The sequence below is a fragment of the Siphateles boraxobius genome, unplaced genomic scaffold (assembly GCF_051911475.1).
Source record: "Siphateles boraxobius isolate OS27281-9 unplaced genomic scaffold, OSU_SipBor_1 6, whole genome shotgun sequence".
Lineage (NCBI taxonomy): Eukaryota > Metazoa > Chordata > Actinopteri > Cypriniformes > Leuciscidae > Siphateles > Siphateles boraxobius.
The window spans coordinates 34,253,869-34,275,052 of record NW_027509186.1 but is presented as its reverse complement, the minus strand read 5'-3'; the positions used below and the strand labels follow the sequence as shown (position 1 = coordinate 34,275,052).

General features: G+C 40.4%; 1 protein-coding gene across 6 annotated transcripts in view; it reads left to right on the top strand.

The window, feature by feature from the left end:
• tenm4 (teneurin transmembrane protein 4) overlaps positions 1-21,184 on the top strand; it is a 252,402-nt gene that overhangs the window by 104,585 nt on the left and 126,633 nt on the right. For 4 of the 6 annotated variants that reach the window (XM_077206969.1, XM_077206968.1, XM_077206970.1 and 1 more), the window contains exon 4: positions 14,408-14,626. The exons of the other annotated variants lie outside the window; for them this stretch is intronic. In XM_077206969.1, the coding sequence (XP_077063084.1) occupies positions 14,408-14,626 (219 nt within the window). The remainder of the gene's footprint in view (positions 1-14,407; positions 14,627-21,184) is intronic. 6 annotated transcript variants of the gene reach the window in all.

Sequence of the window (21,184 nt, the reverse complement as noted above, 5' to 3'; positions counted from 1 at the left end):
CTGTGATTGCTAGAACCGCTCCCCGGGTGTCACATGCTCCCTCTGCATGTGTAATTGCGCGTCAACGCGGACAACGACGCAGAGATATAAATGAAAACCAACGTGTAGTCTATAGCGTATAGTCTTCGGCGTAAGTCCGACGCAGAAGTATAAATCAGCCAAGAGTGAGGTGAAGTGGTCGACCACAAGGTGCAGCGACAAGCGGGTGCGTTCCTGTCAAACTGTTGCGGTCATGCTCGCCTCACGCACGCAACGGCGCCCGCTCGTTGCCGAAGTTGAATTGTCTATAACTTTTTATAAAGGACGCGCAGCACAAATCATTAGAAGAGAGACTGATCCTCGGCTCGCTGTTAGAGAGTTTCCAGAATCTAAATAGTTATTATCTATAGGTTGTATAGGTACTATCCATAGAGCGCCTGTCATTCACTCGCAGAGCGCAACTCTTTAACTGTTCACCAGAGAGAACCTGCCTCTCTCCACTGCTTGTTTGGGTGGGTTATTTGCTGGCTGACCAACATCCCACCCCTCCTGTGATCATGGTTTGACTGTAGGCCTATGTGTATTCAGAGCCAGTGAGCAACGGACTTTCAAAATAATAATTAAAAAAACTGCGTTAACGTGTGATAAAAAATTGTCGGCATTAATTAATAAATGCGTTAACGCGATAATAACCCGTTAACTTGCCCAGCCCTAATCGGATATGATAATATTTTAGCATTAGGTATCTATTTTCTCCCATTACACAGAATGACTCATTCAGGATACTCGTTTTTTCTTCTTCTTTTTTTTTTTGCCCATAGCAAATAGATAGAAAGTGTAAGTCACTTGGCGATTCTCTTAATTTTAGTGCTTGCATGTTATACATTCAGAGATCTTGTTATCGTGAAGGCAAGAGCCAGGGAACTTGGGCTAAATTATTGCTTTTTAATTCTCCTGTCAACTGCAGTCTTTTCAGGCTTCGGCTTCCTTTTAGTAACCATAATGGTTATAGTGAACCTGAAGACGTGCCTCAGCTCAAGACAAAAGAACAGCTCTTTATTTCTATATATAGAACGACAAAGAGATTTGATTGACTGAGAGTGTCGTTTTATACAGACAATGTGAATACAAACTTAAAAAGTATCAAACAGTGCCATGGAAATTACCATGTGTTTTTGGATTTGGTAATAAATTAATTTGCATGTGGTATCAATTTTAGTTCTTTTATTATTATTTATTTTAAAGAACCCTTAAAAAAAAGGAGGAACGTGACAGTACCATAGTACGGTGATGCTACAGTTAAGGATAAGAGTACATGAAAATGCCACCATGACATTTGATGAAGTGCACTTATCACACAAAACAAATTAGGGTTGTGTGCAAAATATTTAGCTGTCTTTTAAATGGTTTTAACCATTTTAATCTCGAACCACTGGTCAGGAAATTAGCAAGAATTGCACAAATACTGTAGATAAAATAACTTAGCACGGAATAGTCTTTTTTTTTCTTTAAATCTTCTTAAACATTTAAAAATAGCAGACAGCTTTTTATAGGAAAAAGAGTCAGTGTTGTTTTGCTCAATGTTGATGGATTCAAACAGTTTATGAGAAGTTTAAAAAATGGTAATTTAGTTTGAGTTTAATGTGAGACCAAATATTCACTATAAGGTTCACATCTAAAATCTGACAAGGAAAAAACATGAGCCTGATGGACTTCTCAGGTCACTTCTTGGTTGTCTTTGCAATGTAAAGACTGTAATCCAAAAGATTAAATTACTTTTAAAAGTAAAGTAGCACACCAATACCAGCAGCTAAAAGCCTCCCCACACAATAACACTCTTCCTCCATGGTTCACTGTGATACACTTAAAAAAGAAAATGTTGGATTTACTTAAAAGAACTTGGAGAAAAACGTCAAATGGGTTCCACATAGCTTTAAGTAATCTCAACAAACAAAATGTAAGTTTTATTTAGGGGCGGCAGTGGCTCAGTGGTTCATGTAGGTTGTCTACAAACCGAATGGTTGGTGGTTCTATCCCCGGTTCCACCTGACCAAGTGTCGAGGTGTCCATGAGCAAGACACCTAACCCCAACTGCTCCCGACGAGCTGGATGGCGCCTTGCATGGCTGACACCGCCGTCGGTGAGTGAGTGAGTGAATGGGTGAATGTGAGGCAATATGTAAAGCGCTTTGGTGGCCATTCGGTCTGTGAAAGCGCTATATAAATGCAGTCCATTTACCATTTACCATTTATTTACTAAAACAGTTTGTGTAAAGTTGACAAAACCGCCTTAAATACAACAGTAATAACAACAAGAAAATGTAAGTTGCATGTACTAAATTGTTTGTGTAAAGTTGACAATTTAAATGTTGCATGACTAAAGAAATCCTAGTAAAGTCACTATTGCATATACATAATGTTATGTTGTATGAACTTAAGAAATCCTATAAAGTCACTATTACATATACTTAGTTATTTAACATTTAAAATTTAAGAACATTTAGTGAGCATTAAACATTTAAGGATTTCAGTTGCTTTGTAATTACAATACTTTGCCGTAGAAGTGTTCAAGAAAACGTCAAATAATCAAGACAACTATTTTTCAGAAACAAAAAGCTTTTTATTTGCAATACAACCTTGTAATTATTTTTTTTTTCAATAAATTCTACAAATGTGCATGACAACTCGTGTCTAACATGCACCCCAAAGTGCTACAGAACTTGACCCTTATAGAAAGGAATATTTATGACTGGCATGTTTTGTTTTTTTTTATACAAAAACAATATAAACAGCAGCGTTGTACTGGAATGAGAACTAAACATTGATGAATTATTCCACAAGTGTGTTTTTAAGTACCCGAATTTTGTGTGAAAGTTTGCTTGCATCAAGTTCAATGGAAATTACCATGTGTTTTTGGATTTGGTAATAAATTAATTTGCATGTGGTATCAATTTTAGTTCTTTTATTATTATTTATTTTAAAGAACCCTTAAAAAAAGGAGGAACGTGACAGTACCATAGTACGGTGATGCTACAGTTAAGGATAAGAGTACATGAAATTGCCACCGTGACATTTGATGAAGTGCACTTATCACACAAAACTACCAAATTAGGGTTGTGTGCAAAATATTTAGCTGTCTTTTAAATGGTTTTAACCATTTTAATCTCAAACCACTGGTCAGGAAATTAGCAAGAATTGCACAAATACTGTAGATAAAATAACTTAGCACGGAATAGTCTTTTGTTTTCTTTAAATCTTCTTAAACATTTAAAAATAGCAGACAGCTTTTTATAGGAAAAAGAGTCAGTGTTGTTTTGCTCAATGTTGATGGATTCAAACAGTTTTTGAGAAGTTTAAAAAATGGTAATTTAGTTTGAGTTTAATGTGAGACCAAATATTCACTATAAGGTTCACATCTAAAATCTCATAAACTGTTGAATTTTGTGTGAAAGTTTGCTTGCATCAAGTTCCATTGACACTTTTTGAAGAAACTCAAAGGTGTACTTGAGATCAGATGGATAGCTCAGATTCAAGCTATATATTACTGCCAAGAGAAGGGCACAAGCCTTGGTAACACCTCCAAGCTGCTGAAGCACTTTCACTCCTTCAACAAGGATCCCAACTTCCAATGATGGATGTTCAGGTCCTGGACCTTCAGCTTGGACAATGACAATTCCAATGACTGTATTAGCCATGTCTCTCTCAGCTTTCTCCAAGCCACTGTCCTAAAACAAACAACAAAAGTTAAACCGTTTTACTTTGTTAGTTACAAAGTTAAACTTACTTTGACAACAACACTTCCTATATTAAAATCATAATGAATAGAATAGCTTTACAGTCACCTAAAGGGCATCTTACACAGTATATGTGGCAAGCTTTTCTTGTGATCTTGCTGCCTCTCATGTGTTCAAGTACTTTTTATATAGTTCAACGCAGACGCACAAGCTGTTGTCGTTGTAACGAACAATAATCCGTGGATTACAGTTAATTTAGAACAGCTAAGGTGTTTAAATTAACTGTAACCTACAGCTTCTTAGACGTATTGCTTAATTTGAAAAACTTAATTTGTCTACTGGAGTCATCCAAATTATTTTGATGAATTTCGGACCATCAAAAAAACTGGAGGAATTGCATTGTTTAAGCTAGAGGCCTGAAATGAAATCCTAAAAATGTTAAATTCTGTTCTGATGAAGAAAGAAACTCAGATACATCTTGGATGACCTGAGGGTGAGTAAATTATCTCACATATGTATTCATTTAACATAAATAATTTTTGGAAATCATTCACAATCAACACATCACAAACCTTGTCAATGGCAGACATCAATTCATTTCAATTCATTGACCTTGCGCTCTGCAGCTCCTCCTTTTTTCCTGAAGACTCTGGCTAGTTTGTTAGCGTAGCCATCCTGTTTTACATGAATGTTTGAATCAGTCGAAGGGTGGTGAGATTTAAGAGGCATAACAATAAGACATAAGGATAATGTACATTTTTTGAATGCACTGTTCATTATTCTACTGAAAACAACATTTAGCCTAAATGGACAAGAACAAACAAGTGTAATATGACACCAGGGAGGCTAGTTACTATTAACAGCAAATCCAGCAATTCTGTCAAACTTGCCTTCTTCACAAAATAGAGCTGGCCATCTGCTTTTGAATTCGGCAATAAAGGGCATGTCTCGGACTACTTCATGTCGTCTGTAAGCAAAAGTTTTGTACATTTTCTGTTTAATTGTTTGATGGTTGTCCTTCACATAACTGATAAAAATTGTAAAAAGACTACAGAAAAGAAAAAAACTCAAGATACATGTCCAGACTCCAACAAGGATGTCATAAGGATGTCAAAGGATTTAAAAAAAATAAAAACATTTATAAATTACCTTAATTTGCAAAAGTAATTATAAAATCAGGTGCATCTGCATTAGCTGCGTTTACATGGACACTTACAATCCGTTAGTAACCACATTTTGAGCTCAATCGGATAGAAACCTTCACGTAAACACCTCTATTGATCTGATTGAGCTCGATCCAAGTGAAATTTCAAGTGGTGGTGTAAATCGATCGTTTTAAGAAAACACCTAGACAGCAACATGGTGTCAGCCCAGATCTGGCCCACATCTGGTACATGTGGGCCGGATGTTGCTGTCTGGGCTTTAGCCATGAAAAACACGCGGTCTGGTTTGTGCGGTCTACGCACGTGAAAAGATACATTTCGATTTGATACTTGTAACATCAATCTGATTAACTTACGTTATTTTGCATTCATGCAAACACCAACGTAAAAGGAATCATCATACGGAATTCATTCATTTCTTGTAACCACAGCTTATGACATAAACTGACATCTTAAAGTAATAAAACTATAGTGTAACGTTACTGCATATAGCCTACTTTTATTGGCCTTTTTTTTTTCAGGATGGCAAATGATTTATACAAAATATTCATACCCGACAACGTCGCCAATGTCATCTCAACCTTCGTCTATCTTTTGGCGCTGCCACATTTGCATATGGTGTGTGCAAAGGGACATGTTTTTTTGTGTGTGTGTGTGTTTGTGTGTGTTTGTTTCACTCGGTTTCACTAAACAATGATTTGTTGACTGAACAAAAGCACGTAAGTTACAGTTAAGATGACAAGACACGGCCAGTTATTTTTTTAAATATAAAAGTTAAACACATCTTATCCACTGAAAGAAATTACAAAACTTTTTTTTTGTTAAAATAATTAAGTTACACATATTTTATGCACTGAAAGAAAAAAGAAACCTCCAGACTCTGCCAAAAACTCAAAATCTGAAGTGTAATTAGCCTACTATTTGGTCTTCTACATCAGTTAATTATGTTTTGACAGCATTTATCGAGATGTCAAATGATTTCAAAATATTAAAGGGGTGGTAAAACGCATTTTTTCGAAGGCTTGATTGTGTGTGTGGGGTGCACTGTAACGTGCACATGCTTCGTTTTTTAAAAATCGAATTTTTTTTCATATTTACATTTACATTTACATTTAGTCATTTAGCAGACGCTTTTATCCAAAGCGACTTACATCTGAGGACTAAAGCAAGCGAGTCATCGTGAAGAGGGAAGAACGACGCAAGAAGTGCACAAAATAGAAAGTTCAGCCATTGCTCAGAGTAGCAAAAGCCAGACTACTAAAAAGGGAAGGAAAGATTTAAAAGAGAAGAAATGTATTTTTTATTTTTTATGTTAAGTACTCACGGAAAGAGATGAGTTTTCAGTTGTCTTTTGAATGCTGTCAGGGATTCTGCATTACGGACGAGGGTGGGGAGATCATTCCACCAGCATGGAACCGTGAATGAGAATATTCTGGAGAGTGATGTAGTGCCTCGCTGTGATGGCACCACGAGCCGTCGCTCCTTGGCCGATCGTAGGCTTCTGGTAGGGACGTAGACTTGTAGTAGGGAGTGAAAGTAGGACGGAGCTGAGTCTGTGTTAGATCTGTAAGTAAGCGTCAAAGCTTTGAATTTGATGCGAGCAGCGAGTGGCAGCCAATGCAGTGAGATGAACAGAGGAGTGACGTGGGCCCTTTTGGGCTATTTGAAGACAAGGCCGGCTGCAGCATACTGGATCATTTGTAGAGGTTTAGTTACACATGATGGAAGTCCAGCCAGAAGAGCATTCTAGCAGTAATCAAGCCTAGAAATAACCAGGGCCTGGATGAGAAGTTGTGTTGCATGCTCAGTTAGGAAAGGCCTGATCTTCCTGATGTTATACATTGCAAACCTGCATGATCGAGCTGTCTTTGTAATGTGGTCTGTGAAGGTCTCTCATATATTTTACCTTTATTCTACACTGCTCTGTCCCTCCTTGTAAAAACGGTCTGATGGTTTCCTGGTTCTATGAAGCCAGTCCCTCAAAACTATACAATGGGCTCAGATTGGTTAGCTGGCCCAGTGTGTTGTGATTCGCTAACCGTCTAGTGCATTTTTTCCGGAAACGCCACGCCCCGTACCTTTACTGGTACTTTGTGCTTTGGTGTATTATAAACAATGGCGTCAATAAAACCAATCGGACCCGGGGAGACGTTAGTGACGATTATCAAGCAGAACCTGTTCAAGAACGGCTGTTAAACAACGCTTCATAAAGTTTTGTTTTTTGTTGATGTTTCTGTCTCATTACTTTTTAGATACACTGTTATTTAATTGTACTAATTATGATTGAATTACAAAAAAATAAGCTTCATAAACAAGAATTTCATATAATCGTTATAACAAATTATACTACAGTTCTCAAAGGGATTTTTTTAAGTAAAGACTGCGGATCTATAGAGATCGTTTCTGACTGTATAACACCTTTACTTCTCTATTTTTAGAACGATTGTAGACAAATATCTGTCGACAGAACTATTAACCCAAAACGAACACTAAACATCGGTTGCCAAATCAAACACAGAACCATGTTTAGCATGCCTGTAGATAAACAAGCATGTAGATAAACATAAAAGCTCTAATCAAATAATAATTTACACTAATTCCAAGTTCGCTGTTGAGATTAAAAAAAGTTTGTAACATTAGGTGTTTGTCGGATAACGTTAAGTATGAATGAACATTTAACAAACTGGTTTGCAGAGCTAAACAGCTTTTGTTTACTTCCTTGCTACAACGTACAATTAACAATACGAACTATTACAGATCGACGAAAAATAAATCATACTTACAGGTTGTGGCCCGTAAACAAAAGCTTAAAAAGTAGGAACTGCTCCATCTTTCAGGACAAGCCGTTGTGCGAATCCTGCATTGAGCTCGCGAAGGCTTTCCTCCGTGTGCAGCACAGAGAGCGAGATTTGGGTCATAATTATGAGGGGCCGAGTTAAAAATAAATTTAACCATTGATCCCTAACTCCCTCGTCCCTAGGAAGGCTGAACAAAGTGGACCTGCAATCCGGATGAAAAAATAACAGCTGCGTTTCGACGGCATTGCGACAACTCATCTCCAAAACAGCAATATAAAATGGCCTCGCCCCGCTTATTATGTTCTCGGAGGAGGGGTTTATGTAAATAATGGAATATGCTGACGGCAGCAACTCCAGAGGAATGTCGTGTAGTCCAAAACCGATCGTTTGCTGTAGTCCTTAGAAATTGAATTGTTTAAAAGCAAATATCTCCCTTTGATTTGAACTTTGAGCGCTGTAACTTTGCAGATGTTGTTTATGCTCAAACAGCAACATTACACACTAGCTAAAGTTAGAAAAGTGAAATCGTGTTTTACCACCCCTTTAATACGTTACCTTACAAAGTTGCCAAAACATTCGATCTGGTTCGTCTGCCTTGCACAGCTCAGCTCAGCTCATCTACACTGAAAAACACGTATTCTCTGAAATAAACTGACATCTCAAAGTAATAAACTAAGGTACTTTTATTGGCAGTATTTTTTAGGATGGAAAATTATTAAAGCAAAATATGCGTAACCTCACAAATTAAGTCGCCAATATCATCTCCTCGCATTCGTCTGTCTTTGGCGCAGCTGCATTTGCATATGGTGTGTGCAAAGGGACACGTTTTGGTTTTCTTGTATTTGTGCGTTTCACTGAACAATGATTTGTTGACTGAACAAAAAAGCCTCAAGTAAAGATGACAAGACTCGGTCTTTTGTTGAAAATACTAAGATAAATTAATTATATGCGGTTACTTGTGTTTGTTAAGTAAAGTGAACAAGAAATAGCCTAATTTAGTAAAACTGACACCAACCAAGTTAATTGTTTTGAGTGTAGAGATGCATTTATTATTATATTTCTCACCAGATTTTCAAAAACACCGCTCTAAAGCATCACCATTGCAACATCATTAAGATTCATCACTCCACACCACTCTGAATCATATAAATGTTTTCTTCTTATTAAATTGTACACACCTTTAGAGCACAGGAAGCGAATAGTAAATCTCTCTGCAGAAAGCCTTGCTTAATATTTGATGCTTCAACATGCTCTTTAGGTCTTTTTGCCCACTAAGCACAGCAGCACTGTCATAAAACCATACTGCCCCATGGCCTCGTATACTTCAACCATTTTATGGATTCGAGAACTGTGGCACTAACTCATTTCCTGCCATTTCATCCTTCTTTTCAACATCAGCAGCTGTGCTGTTGTGCGTCGGACAATCGATGCCCCTTCATCTGCCCTGCCATTACGTCGGTTCTCCATCAAACTGCACTTATAAGTGAAATCCAGTATCTCCAGCAGAATCTTATAGATGCTACTCTAATCTTCCCGTTCTTGTTATTGTTGATAATATAATGCATGCGTCGGATAATGCGCGCGACATCCGACTTCATCTATTTAATTTGGTGGAAGAGTGTAATAGTACGGATTGACTACCCGTAATGCAGCCGTATTGATTATAATGACATAATTTACGAAGCTCTTAGCGAGAGTGAATTAAGCGGTGTGACGTCGTATTTGAAAGCCTCACTGACTAAAGCATCTTTATTCGCTGGGCATTTTGATGTTGGCTTCGGAGTGTTAAGTATGTTTGAAGATGGCCCAGAGGCCAGGGCGGTGTAATTCAAGCGCCGAGGCCGAGCTGAACAGAAAGCTGCCCCTGCTGTTTGTACCAATTGCCCTCGCAATCGGCTCTCTGTTCAGCCGGGTCTCCTGGGAGATGGCAGGATACAATGGGTTGCCGTGGCGACAGGAAAAGCTCAGTCTACCTGCTTGGCCTGCTGGTTTAATTAGGTGACTCCTGAGTAGATTAGGGCCTCTGTTAGTGTGGGTGGCCCCGCTGCGTTCCTGCCCCAGGAGCACTGCATGCAGTCATCGGCCCGGCTTGAAGGCCAGGCCACGAGGGAAAGTCTGTCAGGAACTGAAATAAGAGCAAACGGGCTGAAAGAGAACTCTGACTCAGGTTATACCAGGCTATATGAGAGATCTCCTGTGATGAAGAATAATGTGACTAAAGAATTAAATACCTTTTAAAAAAAGTAAAATTATGTCTTTTGTCCAAGTTATACCGAGGTTATAACTTTAAATAAGTTATTCACTTGTTTGTTCACTGGTTAGCATTTCAAAATTGTGGCCCTGTGGCACTTATAATTATTTTTTTATAATTATTATTATGTTAGATGGTTTATTATGTTTAAAATTAATATTAGTTTATTGTTGTTGTTGTTATATAATAATACAAATATAATACAATCATATCAAATAATAAATATTAAATTTATAAATATTAATAAATACATACTGACTTTTATAATAATAATAATAGCAAATCAATTTTAATTTATTGTTTACAACTAATATTTATCATTGCATGTGTAATCAATATAATAATAATAATAATAATAATAATAATAATAATAATAATAATAATAATAACATCAAATTATAAATATTAGCTTTAAACATATTCATAAATTAATATTGGAGTACTTTAATAATAATAATTATAGGAATAATAACAATTGCAAATCAATATTAATTTGTTTAAAACTAATATTTATAATTTTAGCAATATACAACATCAAATAATACATATTTACTTTACACATATTAATAAATTAATACAGTACTTTTGTTATTATAATAATAATAATAATAATAATCAGATAAACTTGTTAGTGACACACACACACACACACAAACATACACACACACACACACACACACACACTGGTTTACTATCTTTGTGGGGACTTTCTCCATAGGCATAATGGTTTTATACTGTACAAGATGTATATTCTCTCCCCTTACACTAACCCTTACCCTAACCCTACCCATCACACACAACTTTGTAATTCTGTATGATTTGTAAGTTTGTTTCCTCACAGGGATCTCAATTTAGGTCCCCACAGTGACACGAGTCCCCATGAGTCTGTTTGCATTGAGGTTGAAGTCCCCGCCGGGATAGAAAACCATGTACACACACACACACACACACAAACAAAAATCTTTCTTCACCTTCACAATTCCAATTCCTCTCTTTCGTAGTGCTTCTGTAAGTCAGAGAAATGAAAATAAATGACGCAATGTAGAATTAATTAAACACAGGCCGCAACAGCCTGTAAGACAAATGCACCCCTCCACGAACACACGAATGCAAAATCTGCTCATGCTCTGTGACTTTCAACACTTTTAAAGGACTTTAATAAGAAGTCTTCAGTAGGAGAAGATGTGGTTAATGGCAAATTAAACTTGCTCTAGGTTCAAAAGTAAAACGTCTATTTAAAAAAAACCATCCATGCATGTTTTGAGATTTAACTTTTTATTTTTAATTTTTTTTACAAGTTTAGGCAAAATTATTTGACTCACGATTAGATAAGTTATTTATCCTGCTTTTACATCAGATGAATTGCCCCAGATTCTATCCATTTAATTCAGACTTAATCTAAAGGAATTCAGCAGAGAAGCAAAGATAAACGCCTCAATACTCATCTTTTAGGTTATGGACACTAAAACTTGGCATTTAAGGAGAGTTATAAACAAATCCTTATTCCTGTCCCTCCTCAGTTGTTCCAAACCAGTTCTACGACTCTGTTAAAAGCCTCTATTGTAATCAGAGATTGAAAGGTTGCTGTTTCAAAGATTTTCACTTCAGAGACTTTCATGCTTCAACATGCAATCAATTCATGTAGTACTGGATTATATGTCTTACCATTTAATATAATTAAACATTCTCTAAGTAATGTCATTTCATAACTGGAACATTTATTCACAGTACTGAGAGGGATGGTGTTTTTTCGTAGCTTAGTTTGTTAGTTTTGATGAGTTTTTCACCATTCAGATGTTGATTGAACTATGAAATTTGTGTAATATGTGTAAATCGTTCATATCCTTTCTTATTTGCAATTTGTCAATTTATGCAAAGAAAGTATGATTTAAGAATAGCTGTTTTTTTTTCTGAACACACAATCATTTTAGTTGCAGTTGCACCAAATTATTTAAGTAATAAACAAATATGTTTAATTTGACTACAACTTTAGCTAAATGTTATTTGCTGATGTGTAGCATGCTCTCTCTGCAAGTTGTACTGCTCATTTTTAGGTGGACTATAATATTATAATGTGTTTCAAGACTTGTCAAATTAAAGTGATGAATGGAAAACAAGACATGAATCATTAAGATCAAACAGCTTGATTGACACTTTAATGGATCATATGGTAATTTCACTAATTGTTTCTTAATTCTCTTTCACTCAATCAGCTGTATCTCGTCCTAGAAGTAATTACACATTTGCACCAGAAATATAAAGCAACATTTTTTTTCTTTAACTCTGAATAATATTCCGTCAACTTGTCAGCTCCTTTCACTTGACAATATATTGAAAGAAAGACTATAAAACTTTGTTCTCAGAATATAAACCCAATCTAAGTCCTGTAACTGGGCAAACTTTTTGAACTTGTGCCAGTACTTTTGAAATGTTCACTCTTAGATAGTTTCATTTCTTGCTAGGAAAATGCTGCTATTGTTCTCGTTCTCATGCCGTCTCAAATCTCTCAAGAGTTTGCTCAGAAAGAAAAGATCAGCACATTTTTAAGTGGAAACAAATATATATATGTGTGTGTGTGTGTGTGTGTGTGTGTGTGTGTGTGTGTGTGTGTGTGTGTGTGTGTGTGTGTGTGTGTGTGTGTGTGTGTGTGTGTGTGTGTGTGTGTGTGTGTGTGTGTGATTTAGTGAGGACAAAGATAGTAAAGTAAGGGCATGTTGGTCGGTCCTCATTTTTTGAGACCCATTTAAAGGCCTGTTTGAGGGCCAGGACCTGGTTTTAGGGATAAGGTTATAACTAGGTTAAGGGTTCGGGTTAGGCAATTAGTTGTGATGGGTCAGGTTAGGGTAAGGAGCTAGAGATTGCATTGTGGCAATGAATGTCCTCACAGAGGTGTGTGTGTCTGTGTGTGCTTATTTGTCTATCCCGATGGGGACTTAAACCTGAATGCACACAGACTCATGGGGACTCGTGTCACTTTAGGGACCTAAATGTGTACAGAAGCTTATAAATCATACAGACTTTTTTTTTTTTTTATTTGAAGCCGAAAGTTTTGTGTGATGTGTAGGTTTAGGGGTAGGGTTAGTGTAAGGGGACAGAATATACAGTATAAAAACCATTACGTATATGGAGTGTCCCCACAAAGATAGTAAACGTGTGTGTGTGTGTGTGTGTGTGTGTGTGTGTGTGTGTGTGTGTGTGTGTGTGTGTGTGTGTGTGTGTGTGTGTGTGTGTGTGTGTGTGTGTGTGTGTGTGTGTGTGTGTGTGTGTGTGTGTGTGTGTGTGTGTGTGTGTGTGTGTGTGTGTTATATTTTCCCCCAGCAGTCCGTTTCATTCTCATGTGCTGTGAAAGTTATTCTGTTAATTCTCCAATACTGTGCATCAATTGTCCAAAATATCATTGCATCTACAATTTGTTGTGTTGTGTGATTTAAGTAAATTTCACAAAACCATGTAAGAACCAGTTCATAAATTTACTCCAAAATAAAAAGTGAAAAAAAAAACTCATTACTGCGATGAAAAAAAAATCTCATTCTACTATACAGTAATTCCAATTTAAAACATTTGTTTAAATATAAAACATACATAATGGAAATATTTATTGTGCAGCCTTTATGCAGATTCAGTTATTTAAAATAAAAGGCAATACAAAAATGGAGACATTTATTTTTTTAAATGTATTTAAATAGGCTTTGATTTCTTTATGCAAAATGTAATTTCTTATGTCTGGTTCATTTCACCCCAAAATCAAAAAAATCTATTAAAAATGTGATGAATTAACCATATTTCTTACCTCCAAGTCTCATACTGTTAGTTTAAAACTCTTATTCTAATGTGATGCATATTTTAAAGATATTTTTTTTCAATTTTAAAGTATAAATATATCAAGGAAACACTTACTGTGTTGGCTTATGCAGATAAGAGATATAAATTATTTAAAAAAAATCATATTCCATATGACAAATAATAATTTTACAGATAATATAACAAAACCATAATGTTCCTAAAATAGACTTTGGTTTCTTTATGCACAGTATAATTTCTGATTATTTTGTCGTATGTTTTTAGGGGGTGATAGACCTGCATCTGTTTTTGTGAGATTCACCCAATGTCTAATTCTAATTTATTCACTGTTGATTAATAGTCTCAATCACTGTTGATCACCAATGAGTCTTTCTGAATGTTCCGTTTGTTGTTTTGTTAAAGCTTGTCTGTCGATCTGTCTTTGGAAAATGTAAAAAGAAAAATCCTTTTTGGAGTCGCAAAGCAACTGTGTTATCACGGTTATGCCAATCTCCCTGTTCAGCTGGGCAGAACAAAGACAGATGAAACTAGACAGACAGCTTTCATCTGTGCATTCGTGGCTTTTATTAATTCTCTCTGCATGTTTCTGTGCTGTCCATGTATTCATTTTTGGTTATGTGGTGTCATTGGGAGGTGTGTTTTAAGTTGTCCCCCGTGTGTTGTTTGTGTTTGTGGTCTACAGGTCCTCCTCTTCATTGCTCATCTGCCTCCTCTTCCCCTGTCGACTCCCCTTACCCTCCCCCTCTTCATGCAGCCAATCAGAGCCAGGGAAGGTTGCTAGGTAACAGCGGGGCTCAGGCCGGCCGGGACTCTGAGTCAGAAGATGAGTTTGGCCCCAATTCATTCTTAGTTAAAACCGGCTCAGGGAACGTCTGCGCTCCGGTCACCGCAACTCCTAACGGTGAGTCCCTCTCGATATCGCTGATGCTTGATGGCTCCCGACATCCCTAACTGTGGAGCTTGTGGAGGTAGCCACAGGCCAGACATTCATTTTATGGATATTTTGGGTAGAGTCAGATGTTAGCAGGAACTTTTTTAACTAAGGCCTGCTGAAGAGAGAAGCTCTTGGCTGGGGTTCAGAGAGTGAGGTGTGTCAAAGATGCTGAAGTTTTTTTTTTTTTTTTTTTTTTTTAGACTGTGTGGCCAGTTTCCTATAAATTGCTTTGTTAAATAGGGTGAATTTAGGCAAGTTGAAATGAAAGTGGTTCAGCGTTTTTTTTTTTTTTGTAAGAGACCTATTTATTTTTGCCTGAATTTACCCTACCAATGTTGAAGAAATGTACCTTAAGGCAAGACATGCAAGCAAAAATAGTTTTGAGATTTTGGGCTGTTTATATTCTTAGAAATAAAACATCCAAAAGACTCTTTTAAGTGCATCTTTTATAGCAGTTTATCTATTTGCGTCTTTAGATTTCAATTACAGTACATATATTTTAAAGACCGTTCCCTTTCAAGGGAACTTCGAGCTGCGTCAAACGCTGTGGGAACGCCCCTGCGTTGTGCGTCATGAAGCACGTATGGAATCAGCCCAATGGAGAGATGAAACGTCATAGGCGGGTGACGTCATCGACCAGGAAACTATAAAGCACCCCAAAAACACAAGCGCATTAGCTTCTGTGCTTTCAGTCGCGCTACATGTGAATCTGTCCCTGTGTGATATTGTCTGTCTTACATACCCTGCACCACACAAACAATTTATCCCTATATATATATATATTGAGAGATTATGGCGGACGAACAGCAGTTTAGAAAGTGTGTTCCTCCCTGCTCGCGTTATTTAACGAGCGGGGATACACATGATCTTTGTGTTGTTTGTTTGGGAGTTCAGCATGCCCAGTTTGCTCTCGAGGGAGCAGACTGTGAGCATTGCGAGCGTTTGCCGTTAAGGACGCTCCGCTCCCGCCGGTCGCTCTTTGAGGAGAGCGGTTCGGTGCGCGCTCCCCGCGGTTCGGGTCCCGCTTCTGCCGAGGCAGAGCGGCGGCGCTTATCGTGGGGATCGCAGATGGATCTCACAGCGGGGTTTGAGACGGGCTCTGCCTTATCTCTCCCTTCACCTGTGAGATCCAGTGCCTCAGTCCCGGGTTCGGAAGCACGCGCTGCGGTTTCTTCCGCTCGGGCTGAGGCACCAATGCTATCCAGTTCTGAGGAACTTGATGTTGTTAGTGTTGAGGGAGATGTGGAGGATTCGCCACCCCACACTCCTGAGAGTGATGAGCTTATGGAGGTGTTAACAAGAGCTGTTGAAAAACTTAATATTGAATGGCCAGTGACTAGACAGGAGTCTGTTTCTAAATCAAAGTTGGATGAGAGATTTTTGCCGTCACGTGTGCAGCCTCCACGCCGGTGCCTGCCGTTTTTCCATGATCTCCACACCGAGGTGTCGAAATCATGGAGAAAACCGGTGTCATATAGAGTGTTTAGTCCCCAGACTTCAACATACGCTAATATTATGGGAGCCAAGGCTCATGGTTATGGTGCGTTGCCTCGTGTGGAAGAGACGCTTGCGAGCCATCTCTCCCCCGAAGCAGCATCATCTTTTAAGGCACCGGCATTACCCACCAAGCCTTTAAGAAACACTTCGGCTTTGGTGGGTAAAGCATATTCGGCAGCAGGTCAGGCTGCGTCATGTCTGCATACTATGTCAATCTTGCAGGCATACCAGGCTGATCTGCTAAGGGACATGAGTGAGAGTGAGGAGGTCAGTACTGACGTAGTTCGCGAACTGCGTCAGGCTGCTGATTTATCCCTGCGTGCCACCAGAGAATCGGCCAAATTAATGGGTCGTTCTATGGCAGCTCTGGTGGCCGCAGAAAGACATTTGTGGTTAAATCAGACTAATATTAAAGAGAGAGAAAAAGCTTTTCTTTTAGATGCTCCTCTTTCTCCCATGGGGTTGTTTGGTGATGCTGTGAATTCAGTTATCGATAAATTCCAAGAAGAAAAGAAACAAACTGCAGCTTTTAAAAAGTTTCTTCCCCTTAAAGTTCATGTCCCTGGGGCTGCTGGGCGGGAGCAGCCCCGGCCGTCTTCGAGCTCATCACATAGAGCGCAGCAGAGGCAGAGTGTCGCGTCTCGTGCTCCCCCTGCTGGACAGTGGGCTCAGCCGCGACACTCTCAGCCGAAGCCTTCTCCCAGTAGAACTGATCTGAGGACAGTTATATTGGCTAAGAAGGCTTCGGCTAAGAAGAAGTCCTGACGCCAAGCCGTTCAGGATGCTGAGGGTGGTCCCCACCGAGGCGGAAAGGTGTTCACCTCTTTTTACGGTGCCCATTCCTCCTCGGTGCCCTCAGGGGCTCGTTCTGCCAACCCCGCCTTTATGCCGGGGCACAGACGATCCCAGCGAGCGCTTTCCCGAGGGACGCTCGCTCCCTCTGAGGAGGGTCTCAGAGCGGTCAGACCAGTTGTTCCCTGCCGGTGCGCCGTTACAGGGCGCTGCGTCTGCTGCTCAAGTTACACCAGAGGCCAGTCTCGAGAGGCTGGTACCCTTAGTAGAATTTCTGGCAGAGTGGAAAAGCCTTCCAAAAATATCTCATTGGGTCCTGCAGACAGTAGAAAAGGGTTATGCTATCCAGTTCAGGTGTCGTCCACCAAAATTCAGAGGGGTTCTGCACACAGTGGTGGGCCCCGAGCAGGCTCTGGTATTGGAACAAGAGGTGAAAACGCTCCTTCAAAAAGAGGCTATAGAACGGGTTCCTCCTCCCAGTTTGGAGTCAGGTTATTACAGCCGATATTTCATCGTTCCAAAGAAGGATGGGGGGTTGCGTCCAATTTTAGACCTGCGCATATTGAATCGCTCGGTAGGGAAGCTAAAATTCAAGATGCTCACTATCAAGCAGATCGTGTCTCAAATCAGGTCCGAGGACTGGTTTGTCACGATAGATCTGAAGGACGCATACTTCCATGTGTCCATCCTTCCACAACACAGGAAGTTCCTGAGGTTCGCCTTCGGGGGCGAGGCGTACCAGTACAGGGTTCTTCCGTTTGGCCTAGCTTTATCTCCCCGCACTTTCACGAAATGCATGGATGCAGCACTAGTGCCTCTGAGGCTTCAGGGCATTCGTATTCTCAATTACATCGACGATTGGTTGATTTTAGCTCAGACCGAGCAGATGGCGGTTCGGCATCGAGATGTCGTCCTCGCTCATATCAGAAAGTTGGGGTTGAGGCTGAACGCAAAGAAAAGTGTATTATCTCCTTCCCAGAAGACCACTTTTCTGGGTGTCGTTTGGGATTCGGTATCGATGCGGGCGCGACTCTCTCCGACCCGCATCGCTTCGATTCTCTCAGCTGTGAAACAAGTGAAGCTAGGCCAGCTACTCACTGTCAAGCAGTTTCAGAGACTGTTGGGTCTGATGGCAGCAGCGTCCAACGTTATACCTTGCGGCCTGTTGTACATGAGACCGCTACAGTGGTGGCTCAGGACCAAGGGATTCTCCCCGAGGGGAAATCCGCTCCGCACGTTCAAAGTCACGCGGCGCTGCCTTCGTGCTCTGGTCATGTGGAGAGAAACTTGGTTCCTATCCAAAGGTCCTGTGCTGGGGGCTCTTTGTCGTCGCATAACGCTAACGACGGATGCTTCCCTCACAGGGTGGGGGGCGGTCATGAGTGGTCGCCCAGCCCAAGGTCTGTGGCAGGATCATCATCTTTCGTGGCACATAAATTGTCTAGAGATGTTGGCTGTGTTTCAGGCTCTGAAACACTTCCTAACAGACCTGAGAGGCCATCATGTGTTAGTTCAATCAGACAACACGTCGGTGGTCTCTTATGTAAATCATCAGGGGGGCCTGCGGTCTCGCCGGCTTTACAAGTTGGCCCGTCAGATCCTCCTGTGGTCCCAAGGGAAGCTACTATCTCTGAGAGCAATGTATCTCCCTGGGTATTTGAATGTGGTAGCAGACTCCCTGTCGAGGCAGGGGCCGAGGCCAGGGGAATGGAGACTCCACCCCGAGGTGGTGGAGCTCCTTTGGTTGAGTTTCGGTCGCACCGAGGTGGACCTATTCGCTTCCAAGGAGACCACTCATTGTCATCGGTGGTTCTCCATCACTCTTCCAGCCCCCCTGGGGTTGGATGCTATGGTGCAGCCGTGGCCGAGGTCACGTCTGTACGCCTTTCCCCCGATTGCTCTGTTACCAGGAGTTCTGGAGAGGGTCCGCCGGGACGGGGTCAGTCTACTACCAGTAGCCCCGTTCTGGCCGGCCCGAGTATGGTTTGCGGACCTGATTTCTCTCCTGGACGGTTCTCCTTTGGAGCTCCCGGTCAGGAGGGATCTACTCTCCCAGGCGGGGGGCACGATACTTCACCCCCGCCCAGAATTGTGGAAACTGTGGGCTTGGCCTCTGAGGGGGCCCAGCTCATAGACTCCGGTCTCTCAACCGAGGTTGTTGAGACCATTCTTAACTCCAGAGCTCCATCCACGAGGAAGCTTTATGCCTTGAAGTGGAAACTTTTCACTTCTTGGTGTGGAGAACACCTGCAGGACCCAGTTAACTGCCCAGTGGGTGCAGTGCTGGAATTCCTGCAGGAGCGCTTCTCCACAGGGTTATCCCCCTCCACACTAAAGGTGTATGTGGCGGCACTAGCTGCTTACCACGTCCCTTTCAGTGGAGTTTCTCTTGGGAGACACCCGCTTATAACTCGTTTCCTCCGTGGCACTTTGAGGCTGAGGCCAGCAGTTCGTACGAGGGTGCCGACTTGGGATCTGGCCATTGTATTAGAAGGTCTTTCCCTAGCTCCTTTTGAACCTATCGAAGAAGTTCCCGAGAAGTTTCTCACTTTTAAGACTATCTTTTTGCTTGCTATCTCTTCACTAAAAAGAATCGGAGATTTGCAGGCTCTGTCGGTTTCACCCTCGTGCCTGGAATTTGCACCTGGCATGGTTAAAGCTTTTCTGCATCCTAGACCAGGTTACGTTCCTAAGGTTCCTACTAATATTGTTAGACCTACGGTTCTGCAGGCTTTCTGTCCTCCTCCATTTATGTCATCGGACCAGGAGAAACTTAATTCACTCTGCCCTGTTAGGGCATTAGACGCTTATGTCCACAGAGCTGCCCTGTGGAGGAAATCGGAACAACTTTTTGTATGTTTCGGGCCACCCAGGAAAGGGTGTCCGGCGTCTAAACAGAGAATGAGCAAGTGGGTGGTTGAGGCTATCTCACTTGCTTATGAGTCGGCTGGCCAGCCTTCACCTTTGGTTGTCCGAGCTCACTCTACCAGGAGTATGGCTGCTTCTAAAGCTCTTTTGTCGGGGGTTTCCCTGAGTGATGTTTGTGATGCGGCTGGATGGTCTTCACCGCATACTTTTATTAAGTTCTATGACCTAGACTTAAGCTCTACCCCTGGGGCACAGGTGCTCTCGTCCTCTGTGCGCTAGTCTCACATGACGGTCATTTGGTCCTATGGCGACGTGGGTATTCGCGTTCCCACAGCGTTTGACGCAGCTCGAAGTTCCCTTGAAAGGGAACGTCTCGGTTACGTATGTAACCCTAGTTCCCTGATAGGGAACGAGACGCTGCGTCGCTCCGCCATACTCCCGGCACTCCCGTTAGCGCTTCCTTCAAGCCTATCAGAAGCTAATGCGCTTGTGTTTTTGGGGTGCTTTATAGTTTCCTGGTCGATGACGTCACCCGCCTATGACGTTTCATCTCTCCATTGGGCTGATTCCATACGTGCTTCATGACGCACAACGCAGGGGCGTTCCCACAGCGTTTGACGCAGCGTCTCGTTCCCTATCAGGGAACTAGGGTTACATACGTAACCGAGACGTTTTCTGAAAATGAGTTTTTTTTCACTGTGTCAGAAATCTTCACTGCAGCAGCACTTACTGTATGTACACCAAACTTTACAGTTTTATTCCTATCTATATTCCGAAGGATTTTACTGAGGTGTTTGTCAAATGTTCAGATTTTTGTTCTAAAAATATATGCGATTTAGTGCATATTTAATTATAATGCCTTATTTGCATATATAAGCATAACATTTCAGAAAACTTGTAATTCAAAAAAGAGTGCAATTCGTAATGTAATCAATTATCAGGGGAAGTATGGTGATCTCTATGGGTGATATATATATATATTTTTTTTACCGTGTTCATCTTGCCTTAAGCATGGCGTACTGTCAGATACACTATAAGCAAAATCCAGGGGTGTAGATATTTGCTCTGACAATTTGATTCAATTTTGATTGTTTATAAACAGATGCAATATACCCTGGAATCTGAAATTTGGTCACAATTTGTTTCTCAAATTCTCAACTTATGCTGAAGACACACATGCTAAAGTTTATACTGTAATTGTTTAATTTTAATTGTTAAATTATAACACATTTCATTGTACACATTTCAGTTCTGACGAATTTTAAATTGAGAAGATCCATATACTGTATTTTTATTAATTTAATGATTTTTTCTTTTTGCCCTTAATTGTTTATGCCATTCTGAAAACCTTGTCTTTGTGTTTCACAG